The sequence below is a fragment of the Rhinolophus sinicus genome, linkage group LG01 (assembly GCF_036562045.2).
Source record: "Rhinolophus sinicus isolate RSC01 linkage group LG01, ASM3656204v1, whole genome shotgun sequence".
Taxonomy (NCBI): Eukaryota; Metazoa; Chordata; class Mammalia; order Chiroptera; family Rhinolophidae; genus Rhinolophus; species Rhinolophus sinicus.
In genome coordinates, this window is record NC_133751.1 from 124,606,441 (window position 1) to 124,627,490 (window position 21,050).

Consider the following 21,050-nt stretch of genomic DNA (forward strand, 5'->3'; position numbering starts at 1 on the left):
ACCTCTGAGGTTTTTTCAGCTTTTCAGTGCTGACATCTTGGGCTTTTACTTCTCTACCACTTGCAGGGAACTACGTGCTTTTAGAAACTGCAGACTTTTAGTATTAGTCAGTGTTTACAAGTGGCATGGCCAATGCTGGGGTGGTCTGAGTTGATCCACGGCAGGGGATGGCCCCACATTCCCACGGTCTGCAGCTTCCCAGGCAGGTATAGAGGGTGTCATGGCCCTCATGACCATCACTCACTCCTGGGCTGTGTGTCCCAAGGGCAGAAGCATTTGGCTTCACCTGAGAAAGAGCTCTGGGCTTTCACAGCTACACCACATATGGGGACTTTACTAGCAGTAGATTTAGAACAGACTGTTTGCATAGAAAGCCACACAGCATACAATTCAGATCCACATAGAAAAATATTTATTTAATGGGTTCCAGTTGATCATTTACCATGCATTCATTAAGGAGCAGAGGCACTAAACCACAATGACGACCCTAAGTGCTGCTTATTTTGAGTGCAAGTGGCTGTCCTATAACTCCCAGACAGGAGGGCGTTTTTAGAAATATATATCTGTTACTGTAGCGATTTAGTTTTTTTCCTTGTACTGAAGCTTGTAGAGCAGAGTGAGATGGATGGAATGCTTGCTCAGCAAATTGCAAGTCATTTGGAATCTGGGTGTCTGACCTCCATGTGGTGGCTGGAGCCACACTGGGGACAGAGGCCTTTCCTGGGTTCCATCAAATAGCTGGGGCCAGGACAGGACATCAAACCATCTGTTTTCTTGGACAGAGGCAGCCATCTGTGGCCTTTACATCATTTTAAAGCTGTGGCCTGCGCCCTTCTCTGAAGACCAAATCCCAACAGCTCTTCTGTCTTCTCCTATAGAACATATCTCAGTAGGAAAGAGGGCAAAAATGCAGATCGGTTGAAATGAAGGTCACTAAGCTGATGGGTCCCTGGGAAAGTGACCACAAGGTGTCCAGGCAAGCCCTGTCAGGGCCAGTGGATACGGGGTACGGAGCTGGCTCTCAGTGGGGGTATGTCCAGGGCACGGCCAACACCCATGTCCCTCACATCCTGTGTTGCTCCCAAAAGCCTCTCCGCTTTCCTTTCGCAAACTTGGCAATGAGTGGTGACCACGTCCGAGGAAGCCACCTGTTGGTTATTAAGGAACTTGCCTGCAGCTGGTGCATTCACCTGCTCCAAGTCATCCAAGAAAATGGTGGCAAAAAGGCGAGGGCGTGTGCTGGCGATGTAGGCAAGGGCTGCATATGGCTTGGTTTTTGGTGATCTTGGGAAAAGATGGAGGGGAGAAAGAAGGAATAAAACAGAGAGAAGAGAAAGGAGAGATGCCATTGATTTACCTCCTGGAGAAACACATAAAGAAAGAAGTGGAGGGGGGAAATGAAAGTACAGAAAAAAGAAAGGGAGCAGAGAGACAAAGGAGAGGAGAAGAAAGGTGGGAGGCCGGACCAAGGGGGAGGGCTGTGCTCAGGACTGAGAGGGACTGGGGGTGCTTGTCTAGGGGAGGAACTAGCGGGAGGGGATCTTAGTTACTGTCCACTCAGACTGTGGACACTCAGAACGTGATGCTTCAAAAGCAAGCGTGTGACCGGAATAAGGCCCTGCAAATGGCCATAGATCTGGGCTCTACCTGTTTGTGCTCCTCTGAACCTAGTCGTTCTCAGATCTGAGTGAGCGTCAGCCAACCGGTGGACTGTCAGGCCCCAGCCTGAGTCTGGTGCAGTAGGTCTGGGTTGGGGCCTAACATGTGCATTTCTAACAAGTTCACAATTGAGGCTGCTGTTCCAGGAACCCCCGCTTTGGGAACCACCGTCTTAGATGTTAAGAGACTAAATCAAGGTGGTGCTGATTTGGGCTCTTGTGTTGGACAAAGTCAGTGAGTGAGATCAATGTCTTAACTGGCTGGCAGAAGCAGATTGGCAAGCACAAAATATATAAATTGAGAAAGTGCTAAAACCTTTTATTGAATGGATCTGTCTCTTCATGGCTCTTCATTCAACTAACCATATGCTTACTTTCCACTGGCAATTGCTATTTAAATGTCAGTTGACAAGCAGATGTTCGTCACCCTACTATATGCAAGTTAATTTATTGTCCACAAATCCTGATGAAGTGTTCTCTAACCGTCCTGCTTTCCCACCTCCTCCTCCCCACCCCGCCCCTCGGTTCTGGTTACACTGATCCTTGCAGCTCTCAGAAGGTAAGCTGACATTGCATCCTCTATCCCCTGCTCATGCTGTTTTCCAGGCTTACTCTTCCTCTTCTTTAATTTTTCTGAGTGTTCCCCGTGTCAAGGTCAGCTAGCCCATTTCATTGCTGCCGTAACGCTCTTCCTACACTGCTCTCATGGCCCTTTGCAGGTGGTCACCAGGCTGCAGCTGCCCCGTCCTTCTCAGCTTTTTATCATCAGTGCCTAGGAGAAGGTCTAGAATAGACTCCAGCCTATCAAGAAATGTTTGCCGAGTGAATAAACAATGTGCAGAGAACTTAAATGGGGGGCTGGGTGGGAGGGAGGGGGATGTCTAACTCCTGCTTACTGTGGTCAGGGTTAGAGAGAAGTTAGAATATTGGGGCAGGAAGCGTATGAAAGGTTACACTAACCAGAGTAATCCTAAATCATACTCAACAACCCTTTTACATTCCCAAGATTTCAGTGATTCAGTAAAATGGAACTGCAATACCAGGTAGAGAAACAAATATTTGGGATTTCTTAAATCACACAAAATATCTTTGCTTGGGGAAAGATCAAATTTCCAGATCTTTTCTGCTTAGTACTAGCTAAGTATTCTTACCTAGCAGGTGCTTATATAAGATAGACGGATGGATAGATAGGTAAGTGGATGGATGGATGGATGGATGGATGGATGGATGGATGGATGGAGTCCTTATAGACTTGTTCACCAGGCCATGACCTGGAATCATATTTTGTTTTCTGAACATTCTTCAGCTCCCCTTTGGCTGAGCTTCACCTTCCTTTGGGGGGGTAAGGGTGGGGGTAGGAAATACGTGCCCCAGAGCTTTGTCATGTGCCTGTTCTTGAGGGACCTGTTTCTAAAACTGAGTTTGGACAGTGTTTTGAGAGGGTGTCGTGCTGACCTTAGCTGGGGTCTGAGATGGTCCTGCCTCTCATTGCATCCCATGCTTGAATGGTCAGCACTTGAGCCTCAAACTGGAAGAGAAAACAAAACTGCATTTAAATATGATAGGCTTGTTTGTCAATCTAGGGTGGAACCCAGTGTGGCAGGGTAGAGGGGGCCTCCTGCCACTCTGACCTGTGAGATCTGAGTGAATCACTTTGCCTCAGCTCCATAATTTGTAGGACAAAGGAGTTCTGTGTGTGGGGGTCTCTCTTCTGTCTCCCATTCTCTGATGTCATCTGGGGCACACACACATAGCCCCCTTCATTTTGAAGGTTAGAGGGGAGAAAACAGAGCACAGTGGCAGATGTATGCCTGCCAACGTGTCCCTGGCACATAGCTCACTGCACTTCTGAAGACTAAACCAAGGAACGCTGCTACGATGTCAGGCTTCAGTGCAGGATGTGGGACATCTGCATTACTTTTGTTTTTTCAAACAACATCAGTCTGCTGAGAATAAATCTGTGTCATCGCCTAATGGCTCTTGTCATTTTATCGTCGTGATCAGGGAGGAAAAATGGAAGTACTTTATGTGGAAAAGCAGATAAAATATGAAGGTATTTCTGAACCCAGAGTGCAAGGCTGTCTGGAGTACAATACAGATCTATCAATAATTCAGTTAAAACTGTTTACCTGCTTTACATGACTGGGTTCTGTTCACTGATCTTCATTCAAGTTCCCACTAAAGTTATTTAACTGTGGGCTGCGCCTTACATCACACAGACCAAAGCATTATAGATTTCTCCAAATGTAATATACAAGTCCAAATTGATTGCAGCCAAATGTAAATTTAGTCAAATCTTTAATATGCTCTATTAAGGCATGAATAAGACTTTAAAGCTTTATCTCAGATACAGAGTCACTGGGGCTAGAGCTGCATCAGTTGCAAACAGCCAGAATGAAAACATCTTTGGACATGACATTTATCCTCAACAATGTGTCATCTCAAAAAACGAACTTCTCCTTTCTCAGATGTAAAAATGAGCAATTACTTGTCCTTATAAAATGACAAATTCTACAAGGATGATGGTTTGGCCCTCCCTTGCCCCTACCGGAGGCTAACCTGTATTACATTGCCCACAGGCACACACCTCCCATTTGTCATCGGTTGTACCTATATGTCCAACGCTCCATTATCCTAGAACAAAATGATCTTTCACAGCACAGGAGGAAAGACACCAGCCATTTTCCCCACCTCCAGTTGAGGTGGAGGTTGTATGTTCCAGTAGCTCTGCTAGGTGCTTGGCACAATCTGTGTCATTCCAACATGACTAGACAAGGTTTAGAATGAGAGACACAAAACAGAAATTTGTGCTTTCAGAATTATTTTGACTTTAGGTAATGTGTAGTCCCCTTATATGGAAGACTTTGTGTGACAAGACTGGATAAAGCTGTTCGACACTAAGGCTGAGAATGTACACTCAAAAATACGATTTGGGGTCAACGTTGGTTGCATTGTCAGAATCTTAGGATGATAAATACATTTGATGGACATTTCCTTGGTTTGACAGGACTCTCTGGGTATGTGGCTGGGAAGGGCGCAGTTGGGGAAACAAACAGGAGGAAATAGGGAGCCTTGTGATTTTGGGGGCGCTATGAAGGGTAACTTAAGCCTCTGCTGTAGCCACTAGCCACCTATGAATGGACCCAATTGAAATGTGCTGTAAATGTAAAAGCCACACTGGGTTACAAAGACTTAGTATGAAAAAAAAAAAAAGATGTCATAAATAATATTAGGCTGATTATATGTTGAAACTGCCTGTGAAACAGTAATATTGGGTTAAAGAACATATTAAAACTGATTTCCTGATCCCTTTTGACTTTTTGAATGTGGCTACTTGAAATTTTAAAATTACAGGTGGCTTACATTATATTTCTAATGGACAGTGCTGCTTTCCATCCACTTTACATGGTAGAATTATGGCTCAACATTACAGTCTTGTGTTTTCTGTATTTTTCAAACTGAAAATATAAGAAACAATATTGTGTCTTTGAGAAAAAACAATACATATCATGGATTTTGGAGTTAGGCAAGCATGTGTCCTAATTATAGCACATGGGCAACTAACCTCTGAGACTCAACTTCCCCGTCTGTAAAATGAAGATAACCATTTTGATCTTACCAGGTTATTCCCAGAAGTGAGACATTAGCGGAGAGAGCTTAGCGCAGAACCTGACAAAGGGAAAACTCAATAAGTATTCGGCATTGCTCTTGGTTCTAATCTCAAGACCTGTCTGATTCCTAATCCTGGTCCATTTCTACCTCAGCTCCTTGTTTCTCTTGTTCTCCAAGATTGTATTTGGTATCATATCCACTTGCTTCTACATCAAGAAAGCCAAGATTTCCCTTTTTTCTCATCATTGAAGAACCTCAGATCTGATCCCCTGTGTTCTGCTCCTTGTTCAGACTAAGGTATCTCACTTGTCTACTTTAGCTCATTTCAATGTCAGAGCAAGAATTCTCTCCTGGCTAAAACTACAAACAAGGCCACACTCTTCATCTGCCCGGTCCTTTGCCTCAAACCTGGGATGCTGGTGTCCTGCCTTTTACCAAACTCTGGTTCTTTGGATGCGATGGTCAGTCAAGGATATTTGATGCCAGGCAAAGGGGGTGAAGGTGACAGAAGTATAAGGGTCATGCAAATAAGAGATCCTCCACTGAGCAGGAACAAAGACAGGACAGAAGAAGTGCAATCTTATAACTTCTTTCCAATTGCCCACAACCCTGCTTTCCTTCCTCGTCTTTCTTCCGCTGGCTTTAAAAGCTGTGCTATGTTCAAGCCACAATAAGTACTAGGTGGTTATCACCTTTCTAGATTGATTCTTGCTGTCTGAAGTACAAATTCCCTCAATGTAGCATAGCACACATCTAAACCCTATGTTCAATTTCCATATTCTAGGAAATAAGTCCTCAGATGAAGATAGATGGTTGTCCTTGTTCTCTGAAATTCAGTGGCAGGGAAGAGGAAACCATTGCAAACTTTGTGAAGACATATAGCTTCCCTAGGTATGCTGAGCTTCCTAGCTCCTTCACAATTAATGAGATGAACCATTCAGTCCGAGCTGCAGGAGATAAAAACGAGAAATAATGTACGGACACACTTGGAATAGCACAGGTGACTGAAAGTGCCCATGCTTCTCAAAGCAGTGGAAAAAACCCTCAATTTCCTCTGCGAGTATTTTTTTTTTTTAATCAGAAAAATGTTGATTTTTGTTCCCATCCAGCAGCTGTAACTAGGTGATTCAGAATATACTCTTGACTTAAGGTGATCTTTTTTGCCTTTTCATCAGATAGGTATGTAACTTTGCCTGTTTTATTTTTAGATTTACTGAGTGTTCTTAGGGTAGCAAACTCAAAGGAAAGAAATAAGCAAATTGATTTATATTTTAAGCTTGGGCTGAGGTTGGACAGGAGAAACCCTTGGAAACTAACAGAGAGCAGAATTCCTAGGGCCCCCACAGCTGGGATTTGTGGAGGATTTGTTGCTGGGGGAGCTGGGTTATTTCTGCGTCAGAGAACACAACTAGGGCCACTCTGCCACTAGGCAAGGGACGCTCAGGCTGGTTCATGCAGGAGGGCCAACCCTGGATGCGTAAACATGGCTGTCTTTCCTGGAGCATTTTTTTTTAAGGAAATATTTACCATCAATCAGAGACAGGGACGGATCATTGCCTACAATCGCTTCCCTGTGGTGTCCTAGAAAATCAGAGGTTTGAAAATGTGAATGAATTTTCCTAATATTATTCAAATTTAGGAGAGGAAGGATGAAGCATTTCTAAAAATCCAAAACACGGCTTTAAAATATCAGCTCTGTATATGGAACTTACAATCTGGTGTCCTGTGCTCCCTCCCTCCACCTCTAGAGAAGCCAGCAAATGCACTGCATATGTCTGACCTTTTTTTTTGCCAGGCAGTGGGGTGGTTGGTGGTCACTGTAGAATAAACTCATGGAACGTGTGGTGTCAGTTGTCCGTGGTCTAATAGAATATTTTTCTGTCAGAGGTCATAGAAATAGTGATGATTATGTAAGTGAGGATGCAAATACGTGCGCATGCAAACATGTCCATGCAGTCAACTTCTGATCCACCTGGGGGGGTGGGGCACTGAGTCATGTCTCTTTAAGGTCTGGTCATTTCTGAGCTGTTGACACTGCAGCTCTGTGCCACAAAGGTAACACGCACGTTACTGGCTGAACTTGAAAGAAGTTTTCTGTTTTCCATTGTTTTTAGATAATTCTTGTTTAAAAACATTTGAAAAGAAACAGAAGTGCTGTTGCAGATATGAACGTTATAATTACAGGTATACACACCTAGTAAATGTATGTGCAAAAAACATTCTCGGTGACAACCTAGTCCTGATTTTGTTTCCCTTGAAATTGAATGCAAGATCAGTGTCCCTAAATATGCTTCTTTGTTACCAAGGGGATGCCAGTTCATTTGTCTTGAAGATATCATTGAGTCTTCCTTATGCGGACATTCTTTAAAATACAAGTTTCATCTGATATGGCTATACTGTGTACATCTGCTTTTTAAAAACGAAGACAAAACTAGATTAATGGACTACATAAAATGCTTTCTGGATACCCAACAATGAAAACATCTTTTAAATTAACAGGCATCAACGGGTATAAATAAACTGTCTAAAGCATTTAATGGTCTTTAACGCAGTTAACTCCCCCAGCCTGGAAACAGTATTAAATTCTTTTTTGCTAGTGGCAAAAGAAGCTGTCAAATACAACATTGAAAAATGGGTACCATTTCCTGGCCCGTAAGCACAGAACTGAAGGGCTAAATATTTTATGTTTCTTTCGTTGTTGTTGTGGTGGTGGTTGTACTCACGCTGTGCGCCTCCCCTCTCTCCCCCCGGTGCCTGCTCAGGGCTGATTGTGGTGACGCTGGCGGTCTGCTGGATGCCTAACCAGGTTCGGAGGATCATGGCTGCGGCCCGGCCCAAGCACGACTGGACGAGGTCCTACTTCCGGGCATACATGATCCTCCTCCCCTTCTCGGACACCTTCTTCTACCTGAGCTCGGTCATCAACCCGCTCCTGTACAACGTGTCGTCGCAGCAGTTCCGCACGGTGTTCGGGCAGGTGCTGCGCTGCCGCCTGACGCTGCAGCATGCCAACCACGAGAAGCGCCTGCGCACCTTTGTCGGTTCCACGGCGGACAGCACCCGCTCCACCCGCAGACCGCTGATCTTCGTCGCTTCCAGGCGCAATTCCTCTGCCAGGAGACCTAACAAGGTTTTCTTAAGCACTTTTCAGAGCGAGGCTGAGCCCCAGCAATTGAGTCTCGAGTCACCAGAGCCCAAGGGGGAGACGGAGCCAGCCAATTCTGCCGCAGAGAATGGTTTTCAGGAGCATGAAGTGTGAATGTCAAGTAAGGAAGCCTTGAGTGCTAACTGGCCCTCCCCTGGCAAAAGCAACATTACCTTCACACAGCAGTGACAACATAATCTGTGCCCCCATCAGGGACAGCTATGGAAGCTAGGGGCCCTGAAAAGGCAGATGCCCACTTAGGGGCCATCTAAGGGCTGATTCTGCCAGCCTGCCCATGACTCTGGTTACAGAAGGGGAGGAACTTTTGCTCCACCCCCTCCCTCCCTTTAAATACACACTGAAAATTCAGTCAGACTGAATTTATTCAGAGCTTACAAAAATGTTTTACACTGAGATCTTTCATGATTTGCAAAAGAACAAAAAGAAAGAGAATACAGACTCCCTACCCAGAATCAAAGGACACCCAGAAGAACCTTGTGGATGAGGTCAGGGGGAGCAAGGGCCGGCAGAACAATGCAGGAGGCGCTGGCATCTCCTTTAGCTTCAGCAGTGTACCAAGAAGAAGGCTAATTTGAGGAGCAGGATGGTGGTGGGGAGCCCGGGCCGAAGGGCTGAGGCAGAGCTGCTCCTTTTCTTGGGCCGGGGCCCGTTGCACAGAGGGGTGTTGCAGCAGCTGATGCACACTGAGTTCAGTTTCCCTGGGGAGCAGAACGACTGATACCCCGCTGAGGCAATGAGGCAGGCCGCCGAGGATGCACACGACTTCCGGTACATGATTCCTGCAACACAGACCCACAGGAGCTGGGTTAACCTGTGCTGGCCGACAGATAGGTCCCTCTGAGCCCTTCCTTCCTCCTCTCACAGCCCAGACACTTGGTAGGCCAAAGGGGTACTTCTGGTCGTTTCGCTGAGCCCCACTAAATACAGGAGATATGTGGTAAAGAAGGCAGTCATCATTTCTCTAATTTTGTCAGAATCATTCCAAAAGCTATTTGAGATGCAATGCCAGCGAATAAAGAGCTGTCAAAACCAAAGTTCATTTATTTTTAAAGTCAGAAGTCATACTGTGTACTAGAGATTTTTACTTTTTTGTTGTTGTTGTTCAAATTATCATGCCAGATAATACCAGCTGCACATCTAGATCTTTTATCTCTGTTATTACCTTGTAAGTGACCACAGCGAGATGGCTCTCCACTATGTATTAAATTCTAGAATTTTCTGAATAAAGACCAAATCCCACTGGGAATAAATCAGATCCCTACTGAAGGGGCCTTGAGTTTTCCCAGGTTTGAGGGGTCCACTGGGTTTAGTGAGGGGGTGGCCTGGCTGGCCACGTGCCCAGGGCAACCTTATTCTCAGGGAAGAAGGTTTACCCTTAGAACATATGGTCATTTGCAAAGTCAGCATCACACAGCCAGCACTTACACACTGTGTGGGCACATAAAGGAGCATCCTGAGAAGACTGGAGGGCCCATCGTAAGAGCCCATGTGTCACGTCCAAATTGCAGCATAGCCATCAAATTACGGTAATCATATGACTTCTTAAAGCTGGATGTTTACCCAATTAAAATGATAACAGCTAAGCTTATCTAAAGCTAGAAGTTTACTCAATTCAAATGATAATAGCTGAGCTGATTTAAGTGCTTTCCTGTACGCCAGGCACTCTTCAGAGAGCTATAATGTTCTAGCTCATTTACTACCTACAACAACCCTACAAGGAAGAAACCCATGATAATCCCCATTTTACAGATGGGGTGCCTAAGGGCAAAAGAGGTTTAGTTAAAGTGGAGCAGCTGGGATTTGACCTCTATGCAGTCAAGTCTGTATTACTGTATAACAAAGCAGACAGCCAATAAACCACAAAAATGGTTTTGCTTTCTTTTTTGGGGGGGTGGGGCAGGGTGGAGGTTTACACTGAAGCTAGCTTTTGGTGTGTGTGTATGTGGTCGTTTTGTATCAGGATTGTTTTTTTTTTTTTGTTTTTTTTTTTAGATATAATTGACAATTATTTTTGGTCAAATAATATACTACTAACATTACACCTGGAAGTGAATGGCTTTAGCCTCTTTGCTGCCCTGCAGGAAAGAGGGATATGACACATTCCAGCAGTAGACAGGGTACCTTTCCCTCTAACTCCCTGCAGGTATGTGAATTTGCAAGTGTTGCTTTGGACCCCCTTCTTCTCCCTTTGAGAATGGCTACTTTTGGTACAAGAGAAAACAGTAAAGAATTGAACTGCCTAAAACTTCCAAGTGGAAGGTAAAGAAATGCTGTACATTAAAAAAAAAAAATTAAAAACATGTAATTTTATGTCATTTCTTTTTCTATAACTGCACTTTTGTAAGGATTGATATTTTTAACACCATTAGAAAATCTTGGAAGGTAGCTGCTCTGGGTAAGATAAAGCCCATGGACAGAGAACGTATTACACTTTCTAAGGAGCATGCTACATACTTTAAATGGGCATTGCCCATTTATAGATTTCTCATAGTCTCTGTACTTTCTATCCATTGCCCATTTTAGGAAATTTAGTTTTACTATCTTTTTATTCTTAAATATTAAAAGTACTGTCATTTGCTAGCTTAACTTCAATAAACTTTTTTCCTTTAAGTGAATTTTAAAAATTCAGAAGTATTTACTGGATTTATTTTTCACTGTAAAAAATTTCAGACATTCAGATAAATGCAAATGCCCCTTGAACACCCCTTCCAATCCCAGGTCCTCCTTAGAGGTAAGCAATCTTCTCAGTTTTGGATGCCTCATTCCAGGCCTGTTTCTATACATTTACATATGTGCCCACAGGGAAATAAAGTATGTGTGTGCATGCACATTCGTTAATGGTACCATATCCTGTATGCTGTTCTTCAATTGGCATTTTCACTTAGTGACATGGATGAGATTTACTTTTAAGCCTAACTTTGTAGTGCTAAGGATCAGTGATGAGGTAGGCTATATAATGTGTGAGGGGAACCCTGATTTTTGCATCAGCCACCCAGGGGACACTTCCAGGTCACCTGGCTCCGGTGGTCAGTGGGGCTTACACTTGTGGTCCCACAGAACTGTATATATTTGCATTCCTTAAGCTGCTTGAGGGTCTGGCTTCTAATCAGCCTGAATCTACATGTTAAGTGAGATCCTCTCTTTGGAGATACTGACTGGTGGTGGCATATCCTCAACCACTGGGAGCTATTAAAAATAAAACAGGGGGCTCGGAGAATTACAAAGGTTTTGCAAGACAACCAAGAGCAAGGGCAGGGTTGAATGATAAGACTTATCTTCTACACAAGGCCAACACTTCAAGACAGGGAGAGGTGGTTATTTCATCTAATTCCAAGAAACTAACACAGAAAGCCAAGCAAAATGAAGAAACAATGGAATATGATCCAAACAAAGGAAGATAAAACTTCAGGGGGAAATAAAAATGTAATGATCATAAAAAGTCTCACTGAACCAGGGAGAAGAATGAATGAATACAGTGAGAGTTCCAACAAAGAGAAAAGGTAAGAAAGTACCAAAGAGAAATCAGTTACTGAATACAATAACTGAACTGAAAAATACAGCAGACTAGATAAAGCAGAAGGATCAGTCAACTCAGATACAGGGCAGTGAAACTCACCCAATCAGAGCAGCAAAAAGAAGAATGAAAAAAAGTGAAGATAGGGGCCGGCCCTGTAGCTCAGGCGGTTGGAGCCCGGTGATCCTAATGCTGAAGGCTGCCGGTTCGATTCCCACATGGGCCAGTGGGCTCTCAACCACAAGGTTGCTGGTTCGACACCTCGACTCCCGCAAGAGATGGTGGGCTGTGCCCCCTGCAACTAACAATGGCAACTGGACCTGGAGCTAAACTGCACCCTCCACAACTAAGATTGAAAGGGCAACAATTTGACTTGGAAAAAATCCTGGCAGTATACACTAATCCCCACTAAAGTCCTGTTCCCCTTCCCCAATAAAATATTAAAAAAAAAAAGTGAAGATAGCTTAAAGGACAACATCAAACAGACAAACATTTGCATTATAGAAGTTCCAAAGGAAAAGAAAGAAAAAAAGAGGCAGAAAACTTCCCTAACCTGGGGAAGGAAACAGATATCCAGATCCAGGAAACACAGAGAGTTCCAAATAAGAAGAACCCAAAGAGACACATACTAAGGCACATCAAAATTTAAAGGTTAAACGTTAAAGACGAGGAGGGAATCTTAAAAGCAACAAAAGAAAAACAATTTGTTATATACAAGGGAATCCCCAAGAGACTATCAGGAAATTTTTCAGCAGAAACTTTACAGGCCACTAAGGCGTGGCAACATACATTCGAAGTGCTAAAAAAACACAGAAAAGATAATGAGAAATGAATCTAAGCATACCAGTGAACTCAAACTACAAAGGAAGAGAGTAAGAAAGGGACAGAAGAACTACAAAACAGCCAGAAAACAATTAACAAAATGGCAATAGGTACACGCGTATCAAAAATTACTTTAAATGTAAATGTACTAAATTCTCCAATCAAAAGACAGAGTGGCTAAATGGATTCAAAAAGAAACAAACAAAAACATATGACCCATCTATCTACATGCTGCCTACAAGAGACTCACTTCAGATGTAAGGACACATACAGATTGAAAGTGAAGGGGAGGGGTGGGAAAAGCTATTCCATGCAAATGTAAACCAACAGAAAGCTGGAATAGCTATACTTATATCAGACAAAACAGACTTTAAAACAAAGACTGTAATAAGAGACAAAGATTGTATATCATTACATAATGGTAAAGGGTCAACCCAGCAAGAGAATATAACATTTGTAAATATTTATGCACCCAGCACAGGAGCAGCTAAATACATAAAGCAAATATTAACAGATCAATAGGGAGAAATAGACAGCAATACAATAATAGTAGAGAACTTTAATACACCACTTACCTCAATGGATAGATCATCCAGACAGAAAATCAATAAGGAAGCATTGGCCTTAAAAGTTATGTTAGACTAGATGGACTTAATATATATAAATTCCATCAAAAAGCAACAGAATGCACATTTTTCTCAAGTGCACATGGAATAGTCTCCAGGATAGATCATATGTTAGGACACAAAACAAGTCTTAAAAAATTTAAGGAGATTGAAATCATATCTAGCATTTTTTCTGACTAAGTGGTATGAAACTAGAAATCAATTACAAGAAGAAAACTGGAAAATTAACAAATAGGTAGAAATTAAATAACATACTACTCAACAACCAATGGGTCAACAAAGAAAAGAAAAAAATTACCTTGAGACAAAGGAAAATGGAAATACAATATACCATAATTTATGGGATGCACAAAAGTAGTTCTAAGAAGGATGTTCATAGTGATAAATGCCTATATCAAGAAACAAGAAAAATCTCAGATAAACAATTTAACATCACATCTCAAAGACCTACAAAAAGAACAAATAAAGTCCAAAGTTAGTAGAAGGAAGAAAATAAAGACCATAGCAGAAATAAATGAAATAGAGACTAAAAAGAAAATGGAAAAGATCAATGAAACCATGAGCAGGTTCTTTGAAAATATAAACAAAATTGACAAACCTTTAGTTAGACTCACATACACACACAAAAAATAATAAAACAGAAGAGGAGGCCTTACGGCTGATACCACAGAAATACAAAGGGTCAGAAAAGACTATTATGAACAATTATACATCAATAATTGTACTAGAAGAAATGGAAAAATTCCTAGAAACAACCTTCCCAGATTGAATCATGAAGAAATAGGAAATCTGAGCACACCAATTACTAGTAAGGAGATTGAATCAATAATCACAAACTTCCCAACAAACAAAGTCTAGGACTAGAAGTCTTCACTGGTGAATTCTACCAAACATTCAAAGAAGAATCAATGCCAATATTTCTCAAACTCTTCCAAAAAAAGTAGAAGAGGAAGAAACACTTCCAAACTCATTTTACATGACCAGCAAGACCCTGATATCCAAACCAGACAAGGACAGCACCAGAAAAGAAAATTACAGGCCACTATCCCTGATGAACATAAATGCAAAAATATCAGATATTTTAATATATCATTAAATTCAACAATATATTAAAGGGATCAGACACCGTGGTCGAATGAAATTTATTTTAGGGATGCAAGGATGGTTCAACGTCTGCAAATCAATCTAAGTGACACACCACATTAACAAAATGAAAGATAAAAATCATATTTTAACAGATGCAGAAAAAGCATTTGACAAAATTCAACATCCATTTATGGATTGAAAAAAGAAAAACTCCCAACAAAGTGGGTATCGAGGGAATGTACCTCAACATAATAAATATCATACATGACAAGCCTATAGCTAACATCAAACTCAACAGGGAAAAGCTGAAAGCTTTTCTTCTAAGATCAGAAACAAGGCAAGGATACCCATGCTCGTCACTTTTATTCAACATAGTGTTGGATTTCCTTGCAAGAACAATTAGCCAATGAAAGAAATAAAAGGCATCCAAACTAGAAAGGAAGAGGTAAAACTATTTGCATAGTTTTGCATATATATATATATATATATATATATATATATATATATATATATAATGTCCTAAAGATTCCATGAAAATAACTGTTGAAACTAATAAATGGATTCAGTAGACTTACAAGATACAAAAGCAATACATAGAAATCTGTTATGCTCCTATACACCAATAAAAAACTATCAGAAAAACAAATTAAGAAAACAATTCCATTTACAATTGCACCAAAAAGAATAAAGTATCTACAGATAAGTTTAACCAAGGAAGTGAAAGATTTGTACACTAACAACTATGACACTGATGAAAGAAATTGAAGGAGATGCAAACATATGGAAAGATATTCCATTCATATAGATTGGAAGAACTAAAGTTGTTAAAATATCCATATTTCTCAAACCAATTTACATATTCAGTGCAATTGCTATCAAAATTCCAATGACATTTTTCACAGAACAAACAATGCTAAAATTTGTGTGAAACCACAAAAACTAAACAGCTAAAGCAATCTTGATAAAGAAGAACAAAGTTGGAGGTGTCACAGCCCTTAATTTCAAACTATATTACAAAGTGATTGCAATCAAAACAGTATGGTATTGACATAAAAACTGACACATAGATCAATGGAACAGAATGGAGAGCCCAGAAATAAACCCATGCATATATGTTTAATTAATTTATGATAAAAAAGCCAAGATCACACAATGGGAAAAAAAACAGTCTCTTCAATAAAATAGTGTTTGGAAAATTGGACAGCCACATGCAAAAAAGTGATCCACTATCCTACACCCTACACAAAATTTGACTCAAAATGGATTGAAGACTTGAACACAAGACCTGAAGCACAATTCCTAAAAGAAAACATGGGTGGTAAGCTCCTTAACATAGGTGTTGACAATGATTTTTTTTTTGATCTGACACCAAAAGCAAAGGCAACACCAGCAAAAATAAACAAATGAGACTACATCAAACTAAAAATCTTCTGCACAACAAAGGAAACCATCAACAAAATAAAAAGACAACCTACTGAATCTGAGAAAATATTTGCAAATTATATACCTGATAAGGGGTTAATACCCAAAATATATAAAGAACCAATACAATTTAATGTAAACAAATTCACCCCCCCCCAAAAAAAAAAAGCAAAAAATAATCCAATCAAATAATGAGCAGAGGATCTGAATAGATATTTTTCCGAAAAGGATAAACAATGGCTAACAGGTACATGAAAAGATGCTCAACATCATTTATCATCAGGGAAATGTAAATGAAAACCACAATGAGATATCATCTCACATACGTTAGAATGACTATTATCAAAAAGACAAGAAATAACAAGTGTGTGAGGATGTAGAGAAAAGAGAACCCTTGTGCACTGCTGATGAAAATGTAAATTTGTGCAGCCATGATAGAAAACAATATGGAGATTCCTAAAAAACTTAAAAATAAAACTACCATATGATCTAGCAATTCCATTTCTGGGTATTTATCTGAAGAAAATGAAAACCCTAACTCTCAAAGACATATTTACCCCCATGTTTATTGAAGCATTTTTTGCAATAGCCAAGATATGGAAACAACCTAAGTGTCCACTGACTGATGAATGGAGAAAGAAGAGGTGCTATATGCATATATACACACACAATGGCACACTACAAAGCCATAATAAAGAATGAACTCTTGCCATTTGTAGCAACATGGATGGATCTTGAGGGCATTTATGCTAAAATAAATAATTCAGACAAAAGAGACACTTATATGTGTAATTTATACAACTACCACCACCACCCAAGCTCATAGATACAGAGAATGGACTGGTGGTTGCCAGAGGCCGGGGGTAGGGGGTGAACAGAATAGGTGAAGGTGGTCCAAAGCTGTAAACTTTGTTATAAAGTAAGTAAATCATGGGATATAATGTACAGCATGGTGACTATAGGTAATACTGTATTGAACATTTGAAAGTTGCTAAGAGAAAAAAAGTCCTAATTACAAGAAAAAAATTTGAAACTATGTATGGGGATGGATGTTAACCAGACTTATTGTGGTGAGCATTTCCCAATATACATGTTTTCAAAAAACAAAATATGGGTGGACAGTTCTTTTTTCCTCTCTCCGTTCTTTTTTAAATATTTAAACAAAGAAGTCCATGCTTCTTACTATATCCCATATACAATTATAAGAGCTCTAAAAATATTAACTAATTTAATAATTGTAATAAATCTAGCAATAATGACCATTTTGCAGATGGGGAAACTGAGGCAGAGAGAAGTAAAGTAATTTGCTTAGGGGCCATGCAGGTAATCCTATGGATTTGAAATCAGGAATTGTGGCTTTGGAATCTCTGCTCTTAACCACTCTTTTCCATTGCCTACCAAGGTATAACATGTTTCCATTGGGGGGAAAATGGCAAAAATTACATATACATACATATATCTTGCATACATATGTGTAAAACATTTCTAGAAGAACACACAGAAAGAGACAATATTGGTTGTCTCTGGGTAGGTACACTGAGTGGCCACAGGATAGAGATAGGAAAGGAAATTGTAGACACTTTACTAGTTGAAAGCAGGACAATGGAAATGAAGTACTTTTTCTAAACCTTCTGGAATAAACAGTACCCCCAAAGGACCATTTTATCAGATGCCTTCTCTTTCCCAGTATAGCACAAGTCCCTATGTCCACCAGGGGGATCCTGGGAATGAACACACCCTTAAGAAAAGAGCTACACAGAGTTGCCCCAAAGCCCAAATCTCAGGATCAAAGGGCACTTGTGTCTGTCGTCTTTCCGTTTTTCTTTTAACCTTGTCCCATGTGCTCAGATCTGGGCCCAGGAGCAGAGGAGCTGCCAAGGAAACCAGTAAGGAACCTCTCATGAATCACTGCTGAAGTGTAAATTGGCCTAAGAGCATTTTGGAAGGATTCATAATAATTTTAAAATGTACAAATCCAACAGTTGCGCTTCTCAGCATTTACCCTTCAAAACAAAACACACTTTCATGTGTGCACATCCTCAATAGGAAAAAGGTACATTTATACTATGGGATGTTAAACAACAGTTGAAAGGAAAGTGCAGAGCTCTACACTGATCCGGCTCAATACACTGATTGAATTACTCCTATATTGATCTGGTTCTCAATGAATGGAAAACTGAATTTCCAAATGATCTATAAATATACCATTTATGTATGATAAAAAAGCAGTACAATATGTGCTCTTGCAGTATGTCTGTAGGGTGTATGTATGCATGCATAGGTATGTGTGTGAGATCACATCTCTAAGTAAAATTCAAGAAGAGAGGTCCAGAAAGCTCTACTTGAGCAGTGGGCTGTAATGTAATGATATACTTTAGGGCTGGGCCATAGTCAGGAAGCACTTTTGATTTATTTGTGATATGTGAATGGTTTACAGTGGGAATGCATTCATGGATTGCCTCTGTAATGACAAATTAATAGGCAAGTATTAACTGAGTGAGCCACTTCACTGAACTCTGAGACTTGGAGCACATAGCAAGTGGCACCAGGGTGGCAGAGGGGTCCACACCACCCCACCCAGAAAACGGTGCGGCCTCACAGCACTGGAGCTTTGCTGGAACTTCAGAGGGGTTTGTCCAAGGGTGCCATGGCTCTGAGTGCTTTGGGCAAGAAGTGGTGGCTGGGCTGGAAATGGCCATGTGTTTGGCTTCCCGGCAGCTTTAAGGAAGTCCTGGGGTTCTCGACAGCTGCCCACTGCAGAAGGCCATGTCCAGGAGAAATGCCCCCAAACAGCTGAGGGATGGCCCCTTCCTTCATGACTATTTTCTTAATCACTTCTGATACACTACTGATTTTACTATTGTATCTTTATTAATAGGATGCAGTTCTAGTAATTAGAACAGTGCCTGGCACATAATGAGGGCCCAGTAAATACAGAGGACACCAAAAAAACGTATACACATTTTAAGAAAGGAAAACTGTATTAAAATTGTAATACTCAATATATACGGATGACAAAAGATGAACACAAGTCACGTTTGACTTCTGCAATTGCAAGAGGTGCTCAAAGTGGTTACCGTCAGCGTCCAGACACTTCTGATTATGGTGAACTACTGCTTGAGCAACTTTTATCAAAGTGTTCACTTGTATACATTTTTTTTTTGGCACCCCCAGTATTTATAGAATGAATGGAGAGGAAGGGGAGAAGACAGAAAGAAGAATCATTTGAAGGGGGCCTGGAGGTCCCACGATAGTGGGTGTTTTTCTGATGACTTGCAACCAAAATTTGATTCCCAGGCTGGTGGGGCCTGGGTAACAGGTTACACAAAGCTAAAACAAAGCCCCAGGCCTTCGCTGATACAGACAGGGCTGTGAGAGGCTAGGACTTGATAAGGAAGGTTCAGACCCAGAGCTAGCTGGCTCAGCAGGTTGATGAAGGGCTGCCCATCAACGTGGCTGGCTAATCCCCGCTTGGGCCAGCTTACAGCTGCCCCACTTGCAGGGGCACAGAGAAGTGCCCTGCCAGTGCCAAGCCGTTTCTCATGGCTCTAATCTGCAGAGCAGAAGTATGCTTGTGGAACCACCCGCTATCACCAAACTAATCAAGATACCCAGCATTTAAAACTTTAAACCTCTATAAGTCTTTAAAGAGGTGATGGCCTCCTTGGGGCTCTTAGATTTAGATGGGCGGCTATACTCACTTAAAATATACTATGAATTGTTTGCCCAGAGGAAGTTATTTGTACTAACCCTCCTTATTTAGGATGTGAATGATGGGCATTCTGAGGAATAAAGGAAAGGGTAACTACAATTCAAGGTTCCTTCCAATGGAGTTCATTCCACTGTAGCAATTGTACCCATTCCCTGGGAACTGTGTTATTCGACTATGAAGGAAATTATACTTCCAAGAATTATGTTGAAAACATAAAACATGGAAGTAGGGAAAAAGGAATTAGACCCTTTGTACCCTACACACTAGAATTAAGTATATATTTGGATTGAAATGCATCCAACTAGATGGTTACAAACACGTTTCCTGTGCCATTGTGTGTCCTGCTTTACAGACAATAGAAATGACCCTTGTAAGTGAACTATGTGTAAGGCCCTCGGAAAAGTGACTGGCACAAAGTAGGTTCTATGTCAGTATTTGCTGCTACTGGTGTATTATTATCTGTCCTTGGGGGCACTTTCTGATTCACACCCTTAATTCACATAAGTAGCTACTTGTTGAATTTATGCATGTCATGGTACATCACTCAGAGAGGACAGTCAATCATAACTGATTGATTTGCTCTGACATTTAAAATGACTGGCTCCTCTCTTCTCTCACAGCTATTCACACTCTATCCCCATTCCTCTTGGACTATATTTGGGCCACATTTTAGCAGACATGTTAATACTGCATTCAGATGAAGACCACCAAAGATGCGCCTGGAGACTTGGCAGGGGGAGGGGAGGGAGGGAGGGAGGGGAGATGGGAGGGAGGGACTTATATATAGTTATAGATATAAAGAGAGAGAGAGAGAGAGAGAGAGAGAGAGAGAGAGAAGGGGTGTGGATGCTGGATGGACCACGTCTTCTTCTTTGCAGCAAGCACTCTTTCAGGTATCAGGCTTCTGTACAGGGTTGAATTATTGATTACACGAGGGGAAGAAGAAAGATGGTGTTTTCTTTGTTTGAGTCCAACTCTTTTTGTTTGCTCCTAACACAGCTGGGTCACCGCAGATTCAGCGGGAGGATTAAAAGGTGCCGGAAACAACTCTGTTTGAAGTCAGTTCAGCCCAGCAGTGGTGTCAGTTTTGGAATTCCACATTACTGGGACTTTACAACATAGATCTAAGGCTGGCATTCTGGCCCAGAAGCCTCAAGGCTGACCTGGTTGGCAGCAGACAGATATGAAAACTGTTTAATATCTTGAATTGCTGGTGTGGTGCTATCTCTTTGGCCAAAACTCTCCTTCATCAAGGTTCTTCACTAAGGGACTGGCCATTGGTGCACCCACTGCCCAGGTAGGACCGGTGCTAGCACTCCAGCAGGTGGGTGCAATGTGTGCTGCTCAGATATCAGTGTGCAGAATTATCTGGGCATTCCTTAAACACACAAATTTCTAGACCAGTTTCAGATAATTCTGACACAGGGAGTGT

At 41.4% G+C, this 21,050-nt stretch overlaps 2 protein-coding genes across 6 annotated transcripts in view; one reads left to right on the plus strand and one right to left on the minus strand.

Annotated features, from left to right (window-relative positions):
• Positions 1-8,609, plus strand: part of GPR39 (G protein-coupled receptor 39) — a 263,994-nt gene extending 255,385 nt beyond the window's left edge. For both annotated transcript variants that reach the window (XM_074335467.1, XM_074335463.1), the window contains exon 3: positions 8,033-8,609. In XM_074335467.1, the coding sequence (XP_074191568.1) occupies positions 8,033-8,529 (497 nt within the window). In that variant the 3' untranslated portion in view covers positions 8,530-8,609. The remainder of the gene's footprint in view (positions 1-8,032) is intronic.
• Positions 390-21,050, minus strand: part of LYPD1 (LY6/PLAUR domain containing 1) — a 41,784-nt gene continuing 21,123 nt past the window's right edge. For 3 of the 4 annotated variants that reach the window (XM_019731132.2, XM_019731134.2, XM_019731133.2), the window contains one exon: positions 390-9,215. In XM_019731132.2, coding sequence (XP_019586691.1) covers positions 8,980-9,215 — 236 coding nt within the window. In that variant the 3' untranslated portion in view covers positions 390-8,979. The remainder of the gene's footprint in view (positions 9,216-21,050) is intronic. The other variant, XR_012497389.1, reaches the window with a different exon arrangement.